The following is a 23,437-nucleotide window of genomic DNA, read 5'->3' on the forward strand; positions in this document are numbered from 1 at the left end:
CAGCTGGTCTTATCGGGGCTCCGAGCTCTTCCAGTTAGTCGTCCTTTCAAGTCCTGTACGCCGTTCTCTCTGTTTGTAATCACAGTGGATATACCGGGGGGGGAGACACCCCCAGTTTTTCGTCCTTTCATGTCCTTTGGCCTAGCGCCGAGAGAACTCCAGGCGAATGTCTTATCCTGCGTGCGGTTCTCCTGATTCCCATGTTGTTGTTTTACTTCCAAATTAACTTTTAAATAGTGTAATTCCGCTTCGAGCACTGCAATCTTTTGAAGCAGTTTCTGAAAGTCCTGATATGATATGACAGGGAACATCGCGGTGCTGGCTATTTGCCAAGTATCCAGTGCTAGTTAGCTATAGCTAATGTGCCACGTACCCATTCACTGGAGGTAAAAAAAGAGTATTTTGCAGTATGGCAAAAGCTTCGTTCTATAGAAGAAATACAGTCCCATCGGTTTACAAGTAATGAGGATCCACTTGTAGTTTCTCAAAGAAAAATAAAACATTGATATCAGTTGAAGAATGCAAGCATATGACATAAGCAACTGATAATGTAAGAAACAGCAGACAATTGTAAATAATCATTTGCATGAATGTGCTAAAAAGCATTTGTAATTTGTTCAAAAGAATGACAAATTGCTTTTATGATGAAGTGACAAGCTGAAGTTGAGAATTTTAGCATTTCAATTCCGAGTAGAGAAAAAAACGAAACCATAAATCGAACATTTGGCCACATTACAAACATTACAAACATTCTCCTTTTAGAGCTATGATAGTACGGTACTGTACTGTACTGTACTGTACTGTACTGTACTGTACTGTACTGTACTGTACTGTACTGTACTGTACTGTACTGTACTGTACTGTACTGTACTGTACTGTACTAGGCATGGGACAGTTACCTTCAGCGTGATGAAGGCTGACTGGATGAGGCCCGGGTCAGCGCCTCTCCAAATTACTTGGTTCCCCATGAGCACGTGCCACGCCAGCTGACGAAACTCAGTCGCCCCAAGGACCTGTTAGGGATCAAATAGACAGCGGTGTGAGGCTGGTAAAGTCCATGTCAAAAATTGGTTGACCCATTTGTGGGTCATTTTTTATGGGTGCCTTTATTTTTTGTTAAATGTTATGTTGTTATGTTTTGCTAAATTTAGTTTTTAATTATTTTTACTTCAAAACATTTCCCCCCCCCCCCCCCAAAAAAAAGCAAAAATTTCCATGAATTAAAAACAAAATTTCATGAAGAAATCAAAGAAAAATCTAAGAAATTCCACACATTACAAATGTTTAAGAAGTAGTGAAAATAGCCGATCTACAAGCTCACAACGCACCACTTCGCACCGCGTTGTGCGCGGGCGCGCACGCACGCACGCACACGCGCACGTACGCACACACGCACACACACAGTAAAAATATTGATAGTTATCGTGAGACGGTGAGCCGAGCACTGAATAGACAATGGACAATGTTTGACGTGATATGACTCAACATGCGTGCACACAGCACGCCGGCGTGCACGTGGCTAAACACTGAGGTAATAACCAGAACAAACAGTAACAAGAACAGTAATCCCACCTGCCTCAGATGTCTGAGGGACCTGAACTTTGGACCGGGAAAGTCCTCAAATTTCCCGGCATCGCCGTACAGCAAGTGCCCGCCCAGCTCCATCTCTGATTGGTGGCGCTGTGGTCTGGCCCCGCCTTCTTCAGCTCCCTCCCAGCAGCTCATTTCCTCCTCTTGTTCTTCAGGAACAAACATGAAACTGTGTTTAACATTTAGACCCGAGAACGATTCTACAAATGTCTTCTAAATCAAAACAGTTTTCTGAAAAACCCATGTTTCTATGTCAGTTGTTCTCAGACATTTTCATGTCAAGGACCCCCAAAACTATATGTAATTAGCCACCGACCCCCATCTGAAAATATGTTGTTCCAGGGACCCCCCCAGAAGCAAAGATTTGAGTTGAAAACGTTCGCTCTGAAAGAATATATATTCAAAGATTCGCGCCACATCATTTTCACGATTTTTCAAAAATAGCAGATCTACAAGCTCGTGAGTTTGTGGATCTAGCTTGCTATTTTTCAATACCTTAAGTATAACATAATGCTTAAAACACCAAAAGGGGTTCCCGTCCTGAATGGGTTAAATGCTTGAGCTCTATTTTATATGCACGATGAAATTACAAGCACACAACGCATCACGAAGCGATGCGTTGTGTGCATGTGGACCGGCTATTTTCCAAAAATATTTCTTTCACATTTTATAATATGTTTGGCTTGTTTTCCTACAATGGCATGCCCACACTAGGGTGGTGGAAAATATGAATTTTAACCCATTTTGGGGCGGGAATCCCTTTTGGTGTTTTAAACATTGTTATAATTTAGCTATTGAAAAATAGCAGATCTACAAGCTCATAGCGCGCCACCGAGTGGCGCGCTACGAGCTTGTAGGTCTGCTATTTTTGAAAAGTCGTTTTTAACTCAAATCTTTGCTTCTGGGGGGTTCCTGGAACAACATATTTTCAGATGGGGGGGTCGGAGGCCAATTACATATCATTTTTGGGGTCCTTGACATGAAATATTGAACACCACGGATACAGAAACATGAGGTATTTCAGAAAGACATTTAGAAGACATTTTTTTTATTTCGACGTCTGGCCTAAATGGGTTAAAGGAAGATAAACACTACCCCCCCCCCCCCCCCCCCCCGGCTTCCTGTTTCTGGAGTCACACGCTTCCAGATCAAAGCTTCTATTTCCTTCGAGCCGCATGTTTTACAGCTTTCCAACTGTCTGTATAGTGTCTGACAGACTGACACAGTTTCAACGGACAATGAACTGAAAATCCCAGGTTCAGAAAAACTATCTACAAACTAACTAAGAAACAATGAAATAGAATCTTCGCTATAGCTTTCCCACCATCATAACAGATGGCATGCATTCCTTCATCCTACCCTTTTCACTTTCTATATAAATCGAGGCTTTCCTCAAAATAACTGAAATAAGACATAAACAAAATAAATGCGTGTAGTTTTCCGATTACGCTACCGATTAATCGTGCATCCCTGGAAAAAACTACACTGAAATCCACTTCTAAATGAGTAACAACAACTGTGGTTTAATCCATTTCAACCGAGACCGATTCTACAAAATGTCTTCTAAATCATGACAGTTTTCTGAAAAACCCTATGTTTCTGTATCAGTGGTTCTCAAACTATTTCATGTCAAGGAGCCCCAGAATTATATGTAATTGGATCTCAAAATAGGTTGTTCCAGGGACCTCCCCAGAAGCAAAGATTTGAGTTTAAAACACTCTGAAAGAATATATATATATTCAAAGATTTGTGCCACATGTTCACGATTTTTCAAAAATAGCAGATGTAGATCTGCTATTTTTCAATAGCTGAAGTAATAACATAACACCAAAAGGGGTTCCCGCCCAGAATGGGATAATAAGACACATGTTGGGTTTCGGTTTACCAAGCACTGTCAGCACCCAGCGGACGGCGGTTGTGAAATTCCATGACACTGCTTTGCACATTGCCAAAAATACGGAATGCTTTAAAGCCTCCTATTTCCTGTTGTTTTTGGCACCCTGTGTTGCTAAAATATTTATGTCAACAAAAAGGCCAAGGAATGTTTTACGAAGCAAAAACCAGGGAACTTCACATCTTGCATTGAACGTGATGCGGCAGAACTACTGTAACCATGTCTAGAGACTATCTATAACATTAAGATATTGGTCAGAGGGTAGCATGAATGGAAAATAAATGGTACATTTATGCATTTATATAGCGCCTTTATCCAAGGCGCTTTACATAGATTGTGCATTACATTCACCCATGCATTCACACACACACACACACAAACACATTCATACACCGATGGCGGCGGAAACCATGCGAGGCACCAACCAGCACATCAGGAGCAATTATGGGTTCAGTGTGTAACCAACATTTGAAGTGAACTGAGCTCCTGACCTCTGTCTAGTTGAGTAAGTAGCATTATTTTGTATTTTAGCAAGCTGCTGGTAGTGGTACTCTAAGTGCTTTTCTATTAGTATTATATTATTAGCTTGTGTGGTAGTCTGTAGTTTATAGTTGTATTGTTTGTGTTCAAGCAGTAGGCTAGTGGCACTTTGGACTAGTGTAATTAGTTTCACCCTGTAATAGGCCACTTGATAAGTAGTATAGCCCACTTGATTTCCTTGTGAAGTGTGAAGTGTGTGGTTTAGCCAGCACAGCTCAAGGGATAAGTAGCCAGGTTGTGAGTATTCTATTCAGTGTGTAACCAACATTTGAAGTGAACTGAGCTCCTGACCTCTGTCTAGTTGAGTAAGTAGCATTATTTTGTATTTTAGCAAGCTGCTGGTAGTGGTACTCTAAGTGCTTTTCTATTAGTATTATATTATTAGCTTGTGTGGTAGTCTGTAGTTTATAGTTGTATTGTTTGTTTTCAAGCAGTAGGCTAGTGGCACTTTGGACTAGTGTAATTAGTTTCACCCTGTAATAGGCCACTTGATAAGTAGTATAGCCCACTTGATGTCCTTGTGAAGTGTGAAGTGTGTGGTTTAGCCAGCACTCCTGGCAGACGATTAGCAATCAGTTGAAGTGGCCTTATACCACCAGCTGAAAGCGTCAGCTTTTAAGCGGCGTCCAGCAAACGAAGGCCAGGCGAACAAAGGCGACAGGCGACTTTGTCAAACGAACAAAGGCGACAGGCGACTTTGTCAAACGAACAAAGGCGACAGGCGACTTTGTCAAAGTCCGACTTCGTCACTGAACGATAAGCTGTAGCATTGATTAGTGACATATATAGTAGTGTGATAGATATAGTAGTGTATTGTAGTATATGTTTAGTGATCTACAATGTGTTTTCTTCCTATTCCTGTCCTCTCTTCTTCCTGGCGGTCGCACAAACACTGGGTTACACCCAGATGTCGCGACACAACTAATCTCATCTATCCTACTCTTTCAACTCACGTCGAGCAAGTGGTAACGGGAGGGCTTTGGAATTGCCACTCGGCTGTGGTGGAAGGCAAATCTGCTTTCATCTCAGCCTACGCATCCTTGCTCTCCCTTAACTTCCTTGCTCTGACTGAGACCTGGATCAGACCAGAAAACACTGCTACGCCCGCGGCTCTGTCAGATGTGTACTCTTTCTCTCACACTCCCAGAGCCGTGCGGACAGGTGGTGGGGTTGGTCTGCTAATTTCCAGAAAATGGAAATACTCTCCTGTTTCACTGTCACAATTCTCTCCTACCTCATTTGAATTTCATGTGGTCACTGTTTCTCATCCAGTCAAGCTCACCATTGCAGTTGTTTATCGCCCACCGGGCCCTGCTGGTGGCTTCCTGGAGGAGCTGGACCATCTAGTCTCCCACTTCCCTGTCGATGGCTCTGGATTCATCCTTCTGGGTGACTTCAACCTCCCGACTGAGAAGCAGCTAGACCCACTACTTTCGTTTCTCGCCGCCTTTGACCTAGTTATTTCCCCATCTCCTCCTACCCATGAGGCGGGCAACCAACTGGACCTGATCTTCACCAGAGGCTGCTCTATTGCTAACCTGTCTGTCACTCCTCTTTCCAGTGAAAAGGGTAAGAAACTCTCTGATCACTACTTCATGTCCTACTCTCTCTCTCTCTCCTCTCCCCCCTCACAGCCCCTCCCTACCCACATGATTTCCTCACGTCACAATCTTCGCTCACTTTCCTCCACTGATCTTTCCTCTTCTGTTCTCTCTGCTCTCCCTGCCCCTGAATCCTTTGCTCTTCTATCCCCTGATACCGCCACAGATCTTCTTTTCTCTACTCTATCCTCTTCTCTCGACCATCTCTGTCCCCTCACCACCAGGCCTGCACGCCAAACTCCACCTGCCCCCTGGTTGTCGGACTCAGTGCGGACTGAGAGACGGAGCCTGAGAGCGGCTGAGCGCAAATGGAGAAATGGCAACCTCCCGGAGGACCTTCTCACCTTCCAATCTCTCATTTCTACTTTTTCCTCCTCTCTATCAGCTGCTAAAGCTGCTTTTTTCTGCACTAAAATTCAGGCTTCTGCTTCCAACCCTAAAAAACTCTTTGAAACTTTCTCCTCTCTCCTACAACCACCACCCCCTCCTCCCTCCTCGTCCCTCCTCCCTGACGATTTCGCCAACTTCTTTGACAAGAAGGTGAACGATATCCGATCCTCCTTCCCTCCTCCCCCGGCTGGTGCCCTGCGCACTACCCACACCCGTCTGCCTGCCACCCCCCCCTCTCTACCTTCATCTACTCCTCTTCCCCCCCCCATCCCCTCTCTATCCCACTTCTCTCCCCTCTCCCCTAACGAGGTCCTTCTCCTTGTTACCTCTAGTCGCCCCACCTCATGCTCTCTGGACCCGGTCCCATCCACTCTGTTGCAGTCTATTGCACCTGAACTTCTTCCCTTCTTAACCCACCTTATTAACACCTCTCTGACATCTGGCTACTTTCCTTCTACTTTCAAGACTGCCAGAGTCACCCCCCTCCTGAAGAAACCGACACTTGACCCCTCTGAGATCAAGAACTACAGACCGGTTTCCCTTCTATCCTTCCTATCTAAAACTCTCGAACGTGCTGTCTTTAAACAACTGTCCTCCTATCTCCACCAGAACAACCTCCTGGACTCCAACCAGTCTGGTTTCAAAGTGGGTCACTCGACAGAGACTGCCCTGCTGGCAGTGACGGAGTCGCTCCATGCCGCTAGAGCGAACTCTCTCTCCTCCGTCCTGATACTCCTGGACCTGTCTGCAGCGTTCGACACGGTGAACCATCAGATCCTCCTCTCCACCCTCGAGGGGATGGGTGTCTCAGGCTCTGCACTCTCCCTGTTTGCATCCTACCTGACGGGTCGCTCCTACCAGGTGATGCTGAGAGGGTCTGTGTCAGAACCACACAGGCTCACAACTGGGGTTCCCCAAGGCTCGGTTCTGGGTCCTCTTCTTTTCTCTCTCTACACTACATCTCTGGGTGCTGTCATCCACTCCCATGGCTTTTCCTACCACTGCTATGCCGATGACACCCAGCTGATCCTCTCATTCCCCCCCTCTGATACCCAAGTGGAGGCACGCATTGCTGCTTGTCTGGCTGACATCTCGGCGTGGATGTCGACAAACCACCTGAAGCTCAACCTGGACAAGACCGAGCTGATGTTCCTCCCGGGGAAGGGCTGTCCGCACCGAGACATGGCCATCACCATTGATAATGCTGTGGTGACCTCAACTCGGACTGCGAAAAATCTGGGTGTGACCCTGGACGATCAACTGACGTTCTCGGCAAACATCGCATCAGTGACAAGGTCCTGCAGATTCCTCCTCTACAACATCAGGAGGATTCGCCCCTTCCTCACGGAGAAGGCAGCCCAGGTGCTCATCCAGGCTCTCGTCATCTCCCGCCTGGACTACTGCAACTCCCTCCTTGCTGGTGCTCCGGCATCTGCCATCAGACCTCTGGAGCTTGTTCAGAAAGCTGCGGCTCGTCTGGTGTTCAACCGCCCCAAGTTCTCCCACACAACCATCCTTCTCCGTTCTCTACACTGGCTCCCCGTAGCGGCTCGCATCCAGTTCAAAACCCTGGTGTTTGCCTATAGGGCAGTGAAAGGAACAGCTCCTTCCTACCTCCGGGCTATGGTCGATGCCTACACCCCTGCCCGACCACTTCGGTCTGCCACCTCGGGGCGACTGATTGCCTCGTCACTCAAGGGTCCTTCTGGCCGATCCACACGGTCACGACTCTTTTCTGTTCTGGCCCCACAGTGGTGGAATGACCTCCCCACTGATGTTAGGACAGCAGAGTCACTGCCCATATTTCGCCGCAGGTTGAAAACCCACCTCTTCAGGAAACACTACCCTTCCTCTCTGCCTGACCTACTTGTTGTTAACTAGTTGTACGAACGCTTGTTTTCTATTGTTGTATTGTTTATTGGATCTTGTTTAGTCGATACACTTAATTGTTTTAGCTCATGCTCATTTGATTTAGCTATTTTGTCTCATCTGTTTAAGGAAATAGGTAGCTGATATATTGCACTTTTACCTTAGCACTAGGTATACTCTTGGTTGCTTGTTTTTGCAGAAAATGCACTAAAGACTTCTGGTGATTAGTAGTTTTTGTTCCCTACCTATGTTGAATACACTTATTGTAAGTCGCTTTGGATAAAAGCGTCTGCTAAATGACTGTAATGTAATGTCTTGCTCAAGGACACTTCGACACTAACTCTGGGGGAGCCCGGGTTCGAACTGGCAACCTTGCGGTTACCTTCCGGCCACTCCACCCCTGAGCCACCGCCGCCCCGTAGCATGTTTATGTATTTTATTTTCACACCAATGTACAGTATTATTTTAATGATCTACATCAGTGGTTCCCAGACATTTCTGGTCGAGACCCAAAAGAGAGATTAGACGTTTGCCCGGCGGGACCCAGACGAGTGACAATAGCAGATGTACAAGCTCACAACGCGTCGATTCGCATCGCATTGTGTGCTTGTAGATCGGATATTTTCACCACTTCTTAAACATTTGTTTTTTTAATTAATCAAATTTATTTGATTTCTATTTTATATCTTCATGAAATTACTGGGGAAAAAAATAATTTGTTTTAGATGTTCCTTTTTCTGGGGGAATGCTTTTTGAAAATGTTTTGAAATAAATAATTAAAACCAAAATGCAGGGAAAAAAGAACAACAGATAACATAACATAACAATGTGTCAGCGACCCACACATGGGTCCCGACTCAGTGTTAGGGAACCAGTCATTCCTATACTGTGCTGCGTCGGGACGGGTTGGGAATATCCCAAGAAAGTCACGGATCACATGATGATTTCCACTTTCAGGAAAACAAGCGGCGGTCACCGACTGGTCATATGCGTTCATCGTGTGAATCACAGTCTGTTCTGGTGTTTTGACGGCTGTGAAAAGTCTTCAGAGGCAGTGCGCGCACGCGCGCACGCACGCACGCACCTCTGCCTTCCACAGAGGTTGAGTCAACCGCACTATACAAGAATATTGAACAACTTATTCCTCCCTAATAAATCCCCATAATCATTGCTTAGACATTATTATGTCAACTCCTGCGCGCGCACGCACGCACGCACGCACGCACGCACGCACGCACGCACGCACGCACGCACGCACGCACGCACGCACGCCCCCCCAGTCTCATGTCTCAACTCTGATCCTCTGTCCACACCACATGACATGGAATGACATCATGAACCTCAGGGAGTCGAGCCAATCTCTGCCCGGAAAGACAGACAACGGATCCCTCAAAATCCTGCTCTCTCCGTCCTCCGCTGTATTAAGGGAGCAACTGCAGCTGCTCAGCCCTTTACCATCATTTACAGAGCGAACCAAGGCAGTTCCGATGAGTAAAGCTACAACTCCCAATTGTGGTCAAGACAAAAGAATGTCACCCCAAAACACTTAGGCAGGAATGTTACCACCACAATGGGGGATTTTCAAAACGTATATTTGAACAGTTTGCACCACTATTCTGTAGTTCACTAGATATATATATTTGTACCCCTATGCTTTGATTTGTATTCCTCATGATAAAAGAAAAAGCCACTATTACTTTGAAACATTCCTCAGCAGTATTACACTTACAGTTGGAGGCCATCGATATTGTCCTTTTCTTTTTGCTGAGGTTTGCGTGATCTGCGCAAAAGGACAGTTAACCCATTTTGGGCGGGAACCCCTTTTGGTGTTTTAAACATTATGTTATAATTTAGCTATTGAAAAATAGCAGATCTACAAGCTCATAGCGCGCCACCGAGTGGCGCGCTACGAGCTTGTAGGTCTGCTATTTTTGAAAAATCGTGAAAATATTTATTTCAGAAAACAGAAGGGACAATATCGGTGGCACCCAACTGTACACAGTAAGGCTTAATGCGATTAGAGCGATTAGAGCTGAACATGTTTTGAAGGAATTGTCATCGTGAAAATATTGCAATCTGTGTCGCAACATAAAAAGCAGGAGTTAACATAATAATGTCTAACAGTCTAGCAATGATTATGGGGATTTATTAGGGAGGAATAAGGCAGTTGTTCAATATTCTGGTATAGTGCGGTTGACTCAACCTCTGTGGAAGGCAGCACAGAAAGTGCTTGCAAGAATGCATTAACCCATTTTGGGCAGGAACCCCTTTTGGTGTTTTAACTAAGCATTATGTTATACTTTAGCTATTGAAAAATAGCAGATCTACAAGCTCATAGCTACGAGCTTGTAGATCTGCTATTTTTGAAAAATCGTGAAAATGTGGCCCAAATGTTTGAATATATTCTTTCAGAGCGAACGTTTTTAACTCAAATCTTTGCTTCTGGGGGGGTTCCTGGAACTATTTTCAGATGGGGGTCGGTGGCCTATTACATGTAATTTTTGGGGTCCTTGACATGAAATATTGAGAACCACTAATATAGAAACAGATACAGAAAAAAACTAAATTTAAATTTCGTTTTAATTTTATTTATTTTAGTCAGGCCTAAATGCATTAAATCACGGGCATTCCTTCCCACTGTCGTCAACTGTTTACTCATAGCGGGCAGGCTGAGTCTTTGTAGGACAAATTAAAAATATGTACAATCATTATGTCTCACGACTCATTTGGATGATTTGCGTGAGATCAAGTGCAGAATGACATGTATTGGCAGCACTCACACTCAGTCAGTCTATGACCATTCTACTGTCAGGTGTCTACTATGAGCACTGTACCTACGGGACCAGTCTGTCTGTCTGTCTGTCTGTCTATGACCATTCTACTGTCAGGTGTCTACTATGAGCACTGTACCTACGGGAGCTGTCTGTCTGTCAGTCTATGACCATTCTACTGTCAGGTGTCTACTATGAGCACTGTACCTACGGGAGCAGTCTGTCTGTCTGTCTGTCTATGACCATTCTACTGTCAGGTGTCTACTATGAGCACTGTACCTACGGGAGCAGTCTGTCTGTCTGTCTGTCTATGACCATTCTACTGTCAGGTGTCTACTATGAGCACTGTACCTACGGGAGCAGTCTGTCTGTCTGTCTGTCTGTCTGTCTGTCTGTCTATGACCATTCTACTGTCAGGTGTCTACTATGAGCACTGTACCTACGGGACCAGTCTGTCTGTCTGTCTGTGACCATTCTACTGTCAGGTGTCTACTATGAGCACTGTACCTACGGGACCAGTCTGTCTGTCTGTCTGTCTGTCTATGACCATTCTACTGTCAGGTGTCTACTATGAGCACTGTACCTACGGGACCAGTCTGTCTGTCTGTCTGTCAGTCTATGACCATTCTACTGTCAGGTGTCTACTATGAGCACTGTACCTACGGGAGCAGTCTGTCTGTCTGTCTGTCAGTCTATGACCATTCTACTGTCAGGTGTCTACTATGAGCACTGTACCTACGGGACCAGTCTGTCTGTCTGTCTGTCTGTCTGTCTATGACCATTCTACTGTCAGGTGTCTACTATGAGCACTGTACCTACGGGACCAGTCTGTCTGTCTGTCTGTCTGTCTGTCTGTCTGTCTATGACCATTCTACTGTCAGGTGTCTACTATGAGCACTGTACCTACGGGAGCAGTCTGTCTGTCTGTCTGTCTATGACCATTCTACTGTCAGGTGTCTACTATGAGCACTGTACCTACGGGAGCAGTCTGTCTGTCTGTCTGTCTGTCTGTCTGTCTGTCTATGACCATTCTACTGTCAGGTGTCTACTATGAGCACTGTACCTACGGGACCAGTCTGTCTGTCTGTCTGTCAGTCTATGACCATTCTACTGTCAGGTGTCTACTATGAGCACTGTACCTACGGGAGCAGTCTGTCTGTCTGTCTGTCAGTCTATGACCATTCTACTGTCAGGTGTCTACTATGAGCACTGTACCTACGGGACCAGTCTGTCTGTCTGTCTGTCTGTCTGTCTATGACCATTCTACTGTCAGGTGTCTACTATGAGCACTGTACCTACGGGAGCAGTCTGTCTGTCTGTCTGTCTGTCTGTCTGTCTGTCTATGACCATTCTACTGTCAGGTGTCTACTATGAGCACTGTACCTACGGGACCAGTCTGTCTGTCTGTCTGTCTGTCTGTCTGTCTGTCTATGACCATTCTACTGTCAGGTGTCTACTATGAGCACTGTGACTACGGGAGCAGTACTGTTCCTGTCTGTCTCTCTATATGGAACAAGTCTGTCATACATTTTCCATTCGTTTTTTATTTTTCATTCGTTTTTTTGACTTCGTATTTTCAATTTAGTTGGTTTTCATTCCTTTTTTAGGTTTAGTTTATTTCTTATTTTGTGAAAAGGCTTAGTTTTAGTTACATTTTTTATTAGTTCAATGTTTAGCGGTTTTTTTTATTATTTTTTTTATGGATGGAATAGTTAGGGGCGGGGCGGTATTCAACAAGTTCCAAACAATAGCAGATCTACAAGCTCTGAATATGTCACATTTGAAGTTGTATTTATTTTATTTTTAGGGTGGGTTTTGCCTTTATTGATAGGATATAGTGGAGAGAGACAGGAAACAGGGAGAGATAGACTGGGAATGACACGCAGCATGCGCCTATATGTGGCATTCGCAGATTCTTTTGACAAAGACTAACACTAAGGACATTTTCCCAATGAGTTTAGTTAGTTTTATAAACACAAAGACTAAAACTAAGGACATTTTCTCAATGCTTTTACCGTAGTTCGTTTTATAAACACACAATGCCGTTCGAGTTAGTTATAGTTTTTTTTTGTAAAGCTTAGTATTTATTTTTATATCAGTGAACTAATTTATTATTATTATTTGTGTTTTGAATTCTAGTTTTTGTTATTTCGTTTAGTTCCAGTTAACTAAAGGCCCCATTTACACTGGCGGCCAGATCCAGCCTGAATCAGATCTGAGCCACATTCAGATAGGAATCTGATTTGTTTAAATGAGTCATGTGACATGTTGGACTCATTTAAACCAATCGGATTTCAATCTCGATGTGGCACAGATCTGATTCAGGCCACCCTGGGCAAGACCTACGCCGACTATCATCGGAAGTTGCGGGATTTTAGTGGAAGTATCGCCAAGGAAATTACGTTGATGCTTTACAAATCAGTTTACATTCTCCGCGAATGAAACAAGTGTTGTGATTGGTCGGGAAAATATCGTATCCGGGGGAAATACAGCTGACGGATGTTCCGGAGGATACATCCGCCGATAGCTTCTCTGCCTTACGTTGTGACCAGGCTTTTCTTTTCGCAGATAAGTAAGCCTGGGACCGAGGCTAGATTCAGGCTAGATTTGTCTGCCAGTGTAAATGGGGCCTTAATAACCCCCGTATCTCTGTGAGGAGCAGTCTTGTCAGCCCTACCTGTGTGTCTCTCTATGAGGACCAGAGTGTCCTCGGTCGGGGCTCCCTCCAGTAGTTTCTCAGTCAGGCGACTTCCACAGGCCTTCAGCAACCTGAGCATACAAAGAGCACACCGAGTGGATTCTTATTATCACTGGTTACCAGGGGTCATTGTCGCCATGTTGGCTTATTGCCACGGACACACAAAATGAATGAATTACCAGGAACACATGAAGAGATAGCCCTGAATGACCATAACAGGTCTGTTATGCCTTAGCTTTGCACAAAAAACATCCATCGCTACTTGACCAAATGTGCTGACCTCATCACATTAAATGATGATGGCTATGGCCGTTTATAGCCCAAGGAGTGTTTTTTGTGCAAAACGAATGCTTGGAATGGATTCAGAATCATGAAAACCACCTAGTTCCATATGTCACATCATCACATGTTACTTAAAGAATGATTTTTTTGAAGGGAAGACATCCGCACACTCGACTTACTAATGACAACAGGTGTGTCGGCGACAAAGCAGCAGACTGCAGATACATAGAGAAATAAAAAAGCTCTTGAACCAGCAAGTGACAGTGTGACATTTTTGCCTTATATATAGGATGTTAATGGTAAATATTGTCAGGGCGAAAATAAAAAAATGTAAACCGTTTTTTATGTGTTCTATAGGGTCCATAGAACAGAAAAAACATGGTTTACAAGAATCTTCAGGAAACATTTACACTTAAGTACACAATGACATACACGATTCCATTTTTGCCACGGACACACAAAATGAGAATTACCAACTCATGAAGAGATAGCCCTGAATGACAGGTGACCAGTGACAGGTTTGTAACTCTAAGAGTGAACCAAAATGGACCCATAAGGTCCATTTGGTAGTCTTGACAATTTGTGAGAAAAATAATTCAATGATATGTCCAAAAAATAAATGACTGGCGTCCGCCAGGTAGAAAGTGGTTAATAAATAACATTACAGTCAGAAACACATTAGCCCTGCCCCCAGCTACAGTAACCAAATAAACATAATTTATAGACACTTCAGCAGTATAAATTGCAATAAACTGCGTTCACACATCAGTGCACAGATGAAATTGAAAAGTATGAATATAACAAACAAACCATAGGGACAAATTAGCAGACACATAACGAACAAAATATGGATAATAAAAGGGGAAGACAAATGTAAAAAGGGCAACAATTTAACAGAATATTAATGCAATAGAAATATCTGCCTCTGTATAAAAGCAAGGCAAAAAAAAGTATGTTTTGAGTAGGCACTTAAAAGCTACAAGTGCCTACAAGTAGCTGTCCTCAGATGTACTTAGAGGGAGACTACTGAAATCGAGAGTTGCAGAGTTGAAATCCAGAGTTGAAATAAAGTGTGGCTCTGAAGCCTTGAGACATGAAACCAGTTATTTTTGGCAAGCAACACTGCCATGTGATTCTGAGGGTTCTACCAGGGATAAATTATCTAAATTATACCGTGGGCGTGGGGTGACTGGATAGGATGTTTCTAACTTTCTACCAGGGACATGGAATACCAAAACACTCGCCCCGGTGGGCGCAAATCCGGCGACCTCAGAACGGTCACTACCTGGTATTCCTCAGTAACCTCAGTTAAACTAAGCCTAAACCCTAAAATGATTTCTAATCTTATCCTCAGTGAAACAAATACAAGAACCGCCCCGCGTGTGGTAGGGCTTTAAATCGAAATAAAAAAAGTCTTCTGAAAGGATATATATTCAAAGATTTGTGCCGCAATTTCACGATTTTTCAAAAATAGCAGACCTACAAGCTAGTAGCGCGCAACTCGGTGGCACGCTATGAGCTTGTAGATCTGCTATTTTTCAATAGCTAAAGTATAACATAATGCTTAGTTAAAACACCAAAAGGGGTTCCCCCAAAGAATGGGTTAACTAGTCGACTATTCAACTAGTAAATCCACTAGTCGACCTTGTTGGTAATAGTTGACTAGTTGATAAGAAAGACTATGGTTATAGTCACCAATGTACACAGTAAAAAAGTTTTTTTTTTTTTTTTTTTTTTACATAATAGGTAGTTAAACAACTAGTCGACTAGTCGACTAGTAAACTAGTCAACTAGTAAAAATGACTATAAAATGGGGTGTGTGTGTTTTGGGGTGAGCCTTCCGGTTACCGGGACATATCATATCAGTAGCTTAAGTATACTGTGGACTGGATAGGACGTTTCTATCAGGGACATTATTATTATCAGCATCGGTACAGTGGTATAGCTGGTGACTTTGTTGTCAGGACAAGTCAACACATGTGATCCAGAAAGCACATATTGTCATGTTGTCTGACTGCAATTACATGGATTCAGAGTTTCCAAGTTAACCGTTTGTGTGTAAAATAAAAGTAATCTTTTCTTACCTGCCCCAAACGCATTACATCGGAATATAACTTTTTACATGGGCAAAATGGTTCAGACTGGTTCAGACTGTCTAATCTGCCTGTCTGCTACTCAGGAGAGATCTCAGGAGCTCATACATTATTACACTTTTAAAAAGTAAGCAAAAGCGATAAACAGACCGCACCCAGGGTGCCGGCCTGATTCCGGCGAGCCGCCCCACAGCCGAAACGGTTGAGAAATGACAGAGTTACCGTGTGGGGGTCCCTCTACTGTACCCTCTACTGTACTGTACTGTACTGTCACTGTACTATACATTACTGGCACACCCAAAATCACCATATATACAGTTAGTACATTGTGCGTGTGTGTTTGTGTGTGTGTTAGGTTGCGCACGCCGCACAGGTGGTGAAAAACAACCATGTTGTTTTCGTGCTCAGATGCACCCAGCCAGCCACCCACCCAGCCACCCACCCACACACATAGTCACTTAAGGAAGTGGTTGCACTACTTTAAAAAAAAAAATAGCGGATCAACCAATCTACAAGCTTACAGTCTAAGAAGGTTGTAGATCGGCTATATCCGCTATTTTATGAAAATATCTGAACATGGAAACGATTATGTCGATCTAATAATTGCGATTAGGCGATTATGCAATATTTGTGACAGGCCTAGTTGGGCACAGGGCTAACCGTGTTCCCGCTCCCATCTCTCTCTCTCTCTTTTATTTTATAATTTTTATCCCAACGATTTTGTAACCCATTTTTTCACCCAGTGTCAATTATCTAATGTAATCCTGGGCTCTACACTCCCTCTGCTTACCTGGGGAGAGCAACGGACTGACCTCATGCTTCCTTCAGTGCATGAGCGTCCAAGCCACCCGCTTCTTTTCACCTGACAGGGGGGGGGGGGGGGGGGGTCCCTGGAACACGTTATTCCAACCAGTTCCATTCCCCTCCATCAGGCGCCCCGGCTGGCCAGGGGTTGGCCAGTTTGTCCCGCTACCATCTCTATGGAATGTACAGTGCAAGCAGCCAGGATGGTGCACCACTCACCAGCTGAAGGAAGAGTGCAGGCTGGCCCAGAGGTTTGGGTGCTGGGTGAGCGAGGTCAGGGAGCGCGCTGCGTTGCCACTCCTCTGGTGGGGGAAGACGGCAGGGGAGAACACGCTGTTCATCCTCACTGCTCGCTGGGGGCAGACACCCTGCTCGTTGTCAAACACCTGTAAGAGACGGACAGGACAGGACAGACACCATGATGCCAGGTTGCCGGGTTAAGACTGTGATAGCCGTTTTTATTTCCAGGGAGAAGAAAAAGAAAAAGTCTAGTCCACTTCAATTCGGCATAGAGTAGCGCAAACATCTCTGCTGATTTCTGATCGTCTGCACCTTTGTTAAATTGACGCACACACGTAGACACACACACTCCTCTCTCTCTCTCTGTCGGTCTAATTAATTAGTCTCATGTCATGTCATGCAACTGCGTCTAGATTCTCCCGGCGGATCCTGCCGGGAGCCCACAATGTGACGTCATTTGAGGTTCGGGGGGGCGGGGTACCGTCCTAAAGTCGGCTCTTCGGTGCTACTGAAAATTTCTGACGAGCCGAAATCATTTCGGCACTACAGCGGTAAAATAGGAGTATGAATCGGCCCTAAGACTGTGATGACTCAAAGCTCAAGGCTTTAGATTCACGCTTTTTCCTCCCAAACATGGGTCCTGACTCCTGCCTGACCCAGTGTTTGGGAAACACTGACCACCACATGCCTCCTCTGTTACACAATCACCAGACGCTTCTTTTCACCCGACAGTTTCATCAGGAGAAGGTACTGTAACACACAAAGATATATTCTAAAATATTTGTACTACAGATTAGAACTTCAAGGGAAATTCCACTTTAAAAGCAACATTCAAATCATTTACTAGCCTGGTAAGGTCGCGGAATTCTAATTAAATTTCCGCAACCGCGGGGTGGTTTACCGGGCTAATAATTTACCACGTTGAGGTAAAACTGACTTTGGCCCCATTTGGAAGGGACTAGTTTTATTAGGGGGAGGTGGTGGGACAATGTAATTAATACCAGAGCATCTCTGTGGTTCTTAATCCTGCTGTAATTGGTCATGTCAGACATTCTAATGGATGGCGTGCCCATCCATGATGCCAGTAAAGATTCTGGTGTATTTGACCTATACAAATAAGCCCTGGCTGACAATAGCAGTCCTGTGTGAATGTATTCATTCGTTGGAAAGGAGCTTTCGCACCTGCTTTCTCTCTTTTCATCAAACATGGAGGCGCTTGAGGTCAAGTCCAGCTCAGAGTCATAATAACCACTGGCAAGATTTCTAGAGAACTCTCATCCTGTGCGAAGTGGTCGCTAATACCAGGAGCTGTCCTGTAATAACAATTAAATGATAGGATGTTGTCCTGCAAACGAGTTCCCATCCGAACAGAGCTTAACCCATTTTGTGTGGGAACCCCTTTTGGTGTTAGCATTATGTTATGCTTTAGCTATTGAAAAATAGCAGATCTACAAGCTCATAGCGCGCCACCGAGTGGCGCGCTACGAGCTTGTAGATCTGCTATTTTTGAAAAATCAAGAACCACTGACATAGAAACATGGCTTTTTCAGAAAACTGTCAGGATGTAGAAGACATTTTTAGAATCTGATCTCAGGTCAGAATGGGTTAAATCATCCCCAGCATGCGGCTGGCCAACGCCATCGCTGAACAGACATAGTGGCAGCAACAGGCACACCATCTGTACATAAATCACACATTTGATGCATATCTCTATGCTGACTCACCATTGACAAACTATTTTAGCATCTAGAGACGCCTGCCAATAAAGCCGCCAGCTTTATGGGCCATCTGAATGAATGGAAATTGGAGTGTGCGTGCGTGCGTGCGTGCGTGCATGCGTGCGTGCGTGCGTGCACATGTGGCCATAGACATATATACGTAGACGCCCTTTCCGGCTCTGAGGCGCGTGTCACCATTGAAGGCACAATTTTCCCGACATTCCTTGCAAAGCATTAGCGGAAGCTTTCCGCTCAAGAGACATGGAGGAGTCGCATGAGTGACGTCACTTGGGCAGCGACGCAGTCGCCTGCAGCAAATGCCTTCAGCACTTCTAAATAAGAAAGCTGCGGAGAACTGTTGCTTTGTGTTCACTCTTTAATGTTTTCTGTTAGTAATCTAATCCCCCCCTGGCTCTGATGTTGTATTGTTAATAACTTTGTTGTTTGTGTTTGTTTGTCTTGTTTTGTATTGTAATATATTGTCATGACTTGTTATAAAGATTTGTTTTAAAAAAAAAAGCCTTCAGCACTGCACTTCCGCCTTCATTGGGATACACGTCGCTCCAATGAACTGCAACGGCCAGTGAGGCATCTATTTTTTTATAATATCTATGCATGTGGCTACCTTAAGGGCTGTGCTTTGCAGACTCTGTATGGTGAGTCTGAGATGCCGTAGGAGGAATGGCCAGGAGTTGATGAGGTAGATCCTGTCCATCGCCACCATGACGATGCTGTACCAGCGCTGGAAGCCCCTGGCCAGGCTGTCTTTGATGAAGAACGTGTGGGAGAACACAAAGCCGTGCTGCTCGTCTCCAAAGAAGATGGGACCCTCCCGGCCGGGACAAACCTGAGGAAACACACAAACGAGGGGAAAAAAGAGGAGTGTGAGGAGGAAGGGGAGGTAGTAGGGGAGGTAGTAGGGGAGGTAGCACATGCAGTGTGAAAGAGTCTCTCTGATTGTCTTGCTTGTTTGTTTTTTAGCTGGTAGTTTCTTTCATTTCATTTCCTCTGTAAACGTAACTCAATTAATCCATTTTAGGCCGGGAACCCCTTTTGGTGTTTTAAGCATTGTTATACTTTAGCTATTGAAAAATAGCAGATCTACAAGCTCATAGCGCTCACACTATGAGCTTAACTCAAATCTTTTTAACTCAAATCTTTGCTTCTGGGAGGTCCCTTGAACAACATATTTTCAGATGGGGGGTCGGCGGCCAATTTCATATATTTTTGGTGGTCCTTGACATGACAATGTTTGAGAACGACTGACATGGAAACGTGAGGTTTTTCATAAAACCGTCAGGATTTAGAAGACATTTTGTAGAATTGTCGCATCTGTGTCATATTATAGCTTTTAAAGACGTGGGACTCAAACACACACAGACGTACGTTGTCGTTTACCTCACAGCTGAGGCTGCGTACACAGGCCTGGCGCACCACGCTGAACAGCTGCGGCTGCCTGGGGTGCTGGTGACTCAGGAAGCGAATGCCTGTCTCGTCGTCGATGCTCACAAAGCCAGGGTGAGATGCAGGTAGTGACCGGCAACCCTGTGGGACAAGAAAAAAATCACACCCGTGTGAAGTAAGTGGTGCAACTCCGTGTGGGGGTCCCCGGGGGGGGGGGGGGGGGGGGGGTTCCATACCCACATGAACGCACCCAGGGTGCCGGCTCGATTCCGGCGAGCCGCCCCGCGTCCGAAACGGTTGAGAAATGACAGAGTTACCGTGTGGGGGTCCCTCTACTGTACCCTCCACTGTACTGTACTGTAACTGTACTGTACTGTGACACCTGAAATCATCATATATACAGTTAATATGTGCGTGTGTGTTTGTGTGTGTGATAGGTAGCGCACAGGTGGTGAAAAACAACCATGCTGGTTTCGTGCTCAGACGCAGCCAGCCAGCTACCCAGCCTGCCAGCCAGCCACCCACACACATAGCTCCGTAAGGGAGTGGTTGCACCACTCAAAAAAAAAAAGACATACATGTTACACGAATAAGCCGTGGGGCTGACACGCTGTTGGTTCAAAATCCTCAGAGTGGTGAGGACAGGTCTCATTGGACAAAGTGAATGAGAACTGCTCTCTTTTCTCACAACATTCAGTGTCAATATGCCCTTGAGCAAAACGAAAAAAACTCAATTGTAGACTAAGACGGTGTATTATAGTATAGAAAAAGAGGTTGTGCTTCATTGGAGTGCTAGGAAAGATATTTTTCAAAATATATAAAAAGGCATCGCTTGCATCTCTCTCTTTCTCTGCCTCTCCGAATACCAGAAAGCTCGCCTAATTCTCTCTAACCTTGATTAACCCTGATTATGCAACACAACTGTTTTTTAAACATGCAACTGTAAAGTACCGAAATAAACTATTCATTCAAAACACAGTCGCCTCGGGCGTTAATCCGGCGGAACTGTAGAATGGTCTCTACCTGGTATTCCTAAACATAACCTCAGTAAACTATGCCTAAACTAACGGTTAAACCTAACACTGCCAAAACCTACCTAACCCTATTCCTAAACGTAACCCCAGTCAAACTATGCCTAGCCCTAAACTTAGTCATATAACCTTATCCTCAGTAAAACAAATAAATGAATACAAGAACCGCCCCACCAAGCGCTCGGCGTGCGGTCGGCGTGCAAAAATAAATAAATAGGGTGAGCGTGTTTTAAGGCGAGCCTTCCGGTTACCGTCTCTCCTTATCTTCTCTTCCTTTCTTTCCCCAGACACGGTTGAGCACACCCTAGAGCCTGCCTGATGTTTCTTCCAGTTAAGGAGGAGGTTTCCATTGCCACGGACACATAAATTGCTTGCTCGGGGTGGGACAATGTCAGGTCTCTGCTCTATATGTAATGTATCACTCTTTAGACAACTTGTTGTGATTTGGCAAAACGCACAAGCGGTAATGTTTTGTGATGTAAAATTTGAGTATTTTGTTCTCCTTGACTTGAAGTTTGGTATGATAGTTTTAGGAAGAGAGAGAAACAAAAAGTTATTTATCCCCAAACATTTTCTGAACTGTAACCATGCCCCACTTCTTTGCACAATTTACGTCCATGCGGTTTCTCTATTGTAGAGCATGTACAAAGGAGAGCACGTGTTAAATCCAAGTCAAATTAAGTCATGACCTTGCGGAGGCCAGCTGACATTTGTCACAGAGGACAGTCTTGTCCTCCTCGGCTGTCGGCTCCTCACCTCGCACATGTCACCCCTCTGTGACGCAGAGGTGTTAGCCCTCATGGTCAGTCCTTCTCCCTCGCGGTCCCCATCTCTGTCCCCCGGCGCTGGGGCCCCCGAATGGGACGGGGAAGGGGACGGTGGGTGCAAGGCCTCGGTGCAGAACAGAGTGCGAGGGCCATGGAGTTCACAGAAGTGACAGAGAGCCACCAGGGCATTCATCTGTGGGGTAAAAGATGACAATGGGTAGTTGGGTCAGGGCTCATCAACATCTGTACACAGACAAATGTGTCTCTGGCAAAGACATGTTCACGGTCAATTTTAGATTTTCTTCTTTACACACCATTATAATGTTCTTATTTAAGACCCAATTACTGAATGTCAAGTCTCCAGGTTTTCTTCAGAATATGTACAGTATGACAGTGATTTACTATGACTCTATGGCATATAGAAGTCCACTAGTGGTCCACACTGGTTGTATTCCAGTTGTAAACGTTGTATTCCCATAACTCTGAGATTGTGCAAATGGAACCAAATGGACCCGTAGGGTTCATTTGGTTCCATTTGTACACTCACTCTCAAGAGTTACAGACCTGTTATGGTCATCAGGGCTAGCTCTAGTGTATGCGTTACTGGTAATATTATTGTCCGCTCTGTAGCCTCTGTATAGCTTCACACTGTACAGATATTAGTACTATGTCTACATACATGCTATGTAAATTACATAAACATATCGATGACATTCGATGAATGTGATTGACAGTTGTGTTATTGTTATTGTGTGGTAACTGTATGTATATGAATGTGTATATAATATGTATGTGTGTGTATACACAGTATATATGCCATAACTGCATCATTACAGTGTATTAGACCAATTGAATCACTTCTTAAACCCTTCTCATTATGTACTTTGTTGACCCCCAGGGATCTACTTGATCCCTCCTCCTTTCCAAACCTCTTTGCCTAAAATTGCCGTTCTACAAGCTGATTGATCGATTGAATTAGTTGATTGGTTGAATACTTTATTAACAGTTTGCAGGGGATAAAAGCACAGAAAAGTACAGTTCAATACTTCAATACAAGCCATCTGTTAAGAGGATTTCTAATATAACCCAAGAAAGGGTTCTTTCCTCATATTCAACTCATTCTGAACATTCAACGACATACAAATCTAAAGTACTATGCAAAAACACATCATATAAACGGTTAGAACTCAAAATAAAGAATATGTATAGTAAATAGGTCTTGGGGGGGGGGGGACTTTTTTACTGGGGCATCCCCGTGCAATGTTGTGAGCCTGTAGATCTGCTACTCTAGCTGAATGTTCGCCTATAATTAGCCTATTATCACAATCATGTGTACATGTGTTGTGGATGTGACTAAACAACTATCTTACCTTCAGGACCAGAACCGGGGTTGGTCACTCTGCTCTGACTGACCAAATGACAGGCGATCCGCCGCGTGACACTTCAGCGAAGGACATTCATCACTCCAAATGTTATCAGACAAAAACTGACAAGACAGAGACACTATAGTACACTCTCTAAAAAATAAAATAGTTAATTTCCTTCGTTTATTCGAAATCCCATAATTGCCAATCCTCGGTGGTTAACCATTTGTGTGTGTATTGTATATTCTTCTTTACAAGCTGCAGCAGTGCTAGTCAGTTTGGGCAACAACACCCGGGATCACGTGACGTGACGCGGAGTCACGCGCTCTTTCCTTTCACGCACTCGTGATGACGGAACTCGCCGACCAAACAAACACTACA

At 44.5% G+C, this 23,437-nt stretch overlaps 1 protein-coding gene across 2 annotated transcripts in view; it reads right to left on the bottom strand.

The window, feature by feature from the left end:
• Positions 1 to 23,382, bottom strand: part of flcn (folliculin) — a 34,916-nt gene extending 11,534 nt beyond the window's left edge. The window contains exons 1-8 of one of the 2 annotated variants that reach the window (XM_079503944.1): positions 23,063 to 23,382; positions 21,682 to 21,885; positions 19,889 to 20,035; positions 19,116 to 19,337; positions 16,752 to 16,918; positions 13,333 to 13,424; positions 1,573 to 1,739; positions 900 to 1,013 (exon numbers count right to left, since the gene is read on the bottom strand). In XM_079503944.1, the coding sequence (XP_079360070.1) occupies positions 900 to 1,013; positions 1,573 to 1,739; positions 13,333 to 13,424; positions 16,752 to 16,918; positions 19,116 to 19,337; positions 19,889 to 20,035; positions 21,682 to 21,885 (1,113 nt within the window). In that variant the 5' untranslated portion in view covers positions 23,063 to 23,382. Of the gene's footprint in view, positions 1 to 899; positions 1,014 to 1,572; positions 1,740 to 13,332; positions 13,425 to 16,751; positions 16,919 to 19,115; positions 19,338 to 19,876; positions 20,036 to 21,681; positions 21,886 to 23,062 lie in introns of both variants that reach the window. The other variant, XM_079503943.1, reaches the window with a different exon arrangement.
• Between the last annotated feature and the right edge of the window lie 55 nt (positions 23,383 to 23,437).

Source organism: Electrona antarctica (assembly GCF_951216825.1).
Source record: "Electrona antarctica genome assembly, chromosome: 6".
Classification (NCBI taxonomy): domain Eukaryota; kingdom Metazoa; phylum Chordata; class Actinopteri; order Myctophiformes; family Myctophidae; genus Electrona; species Electrona antarctica.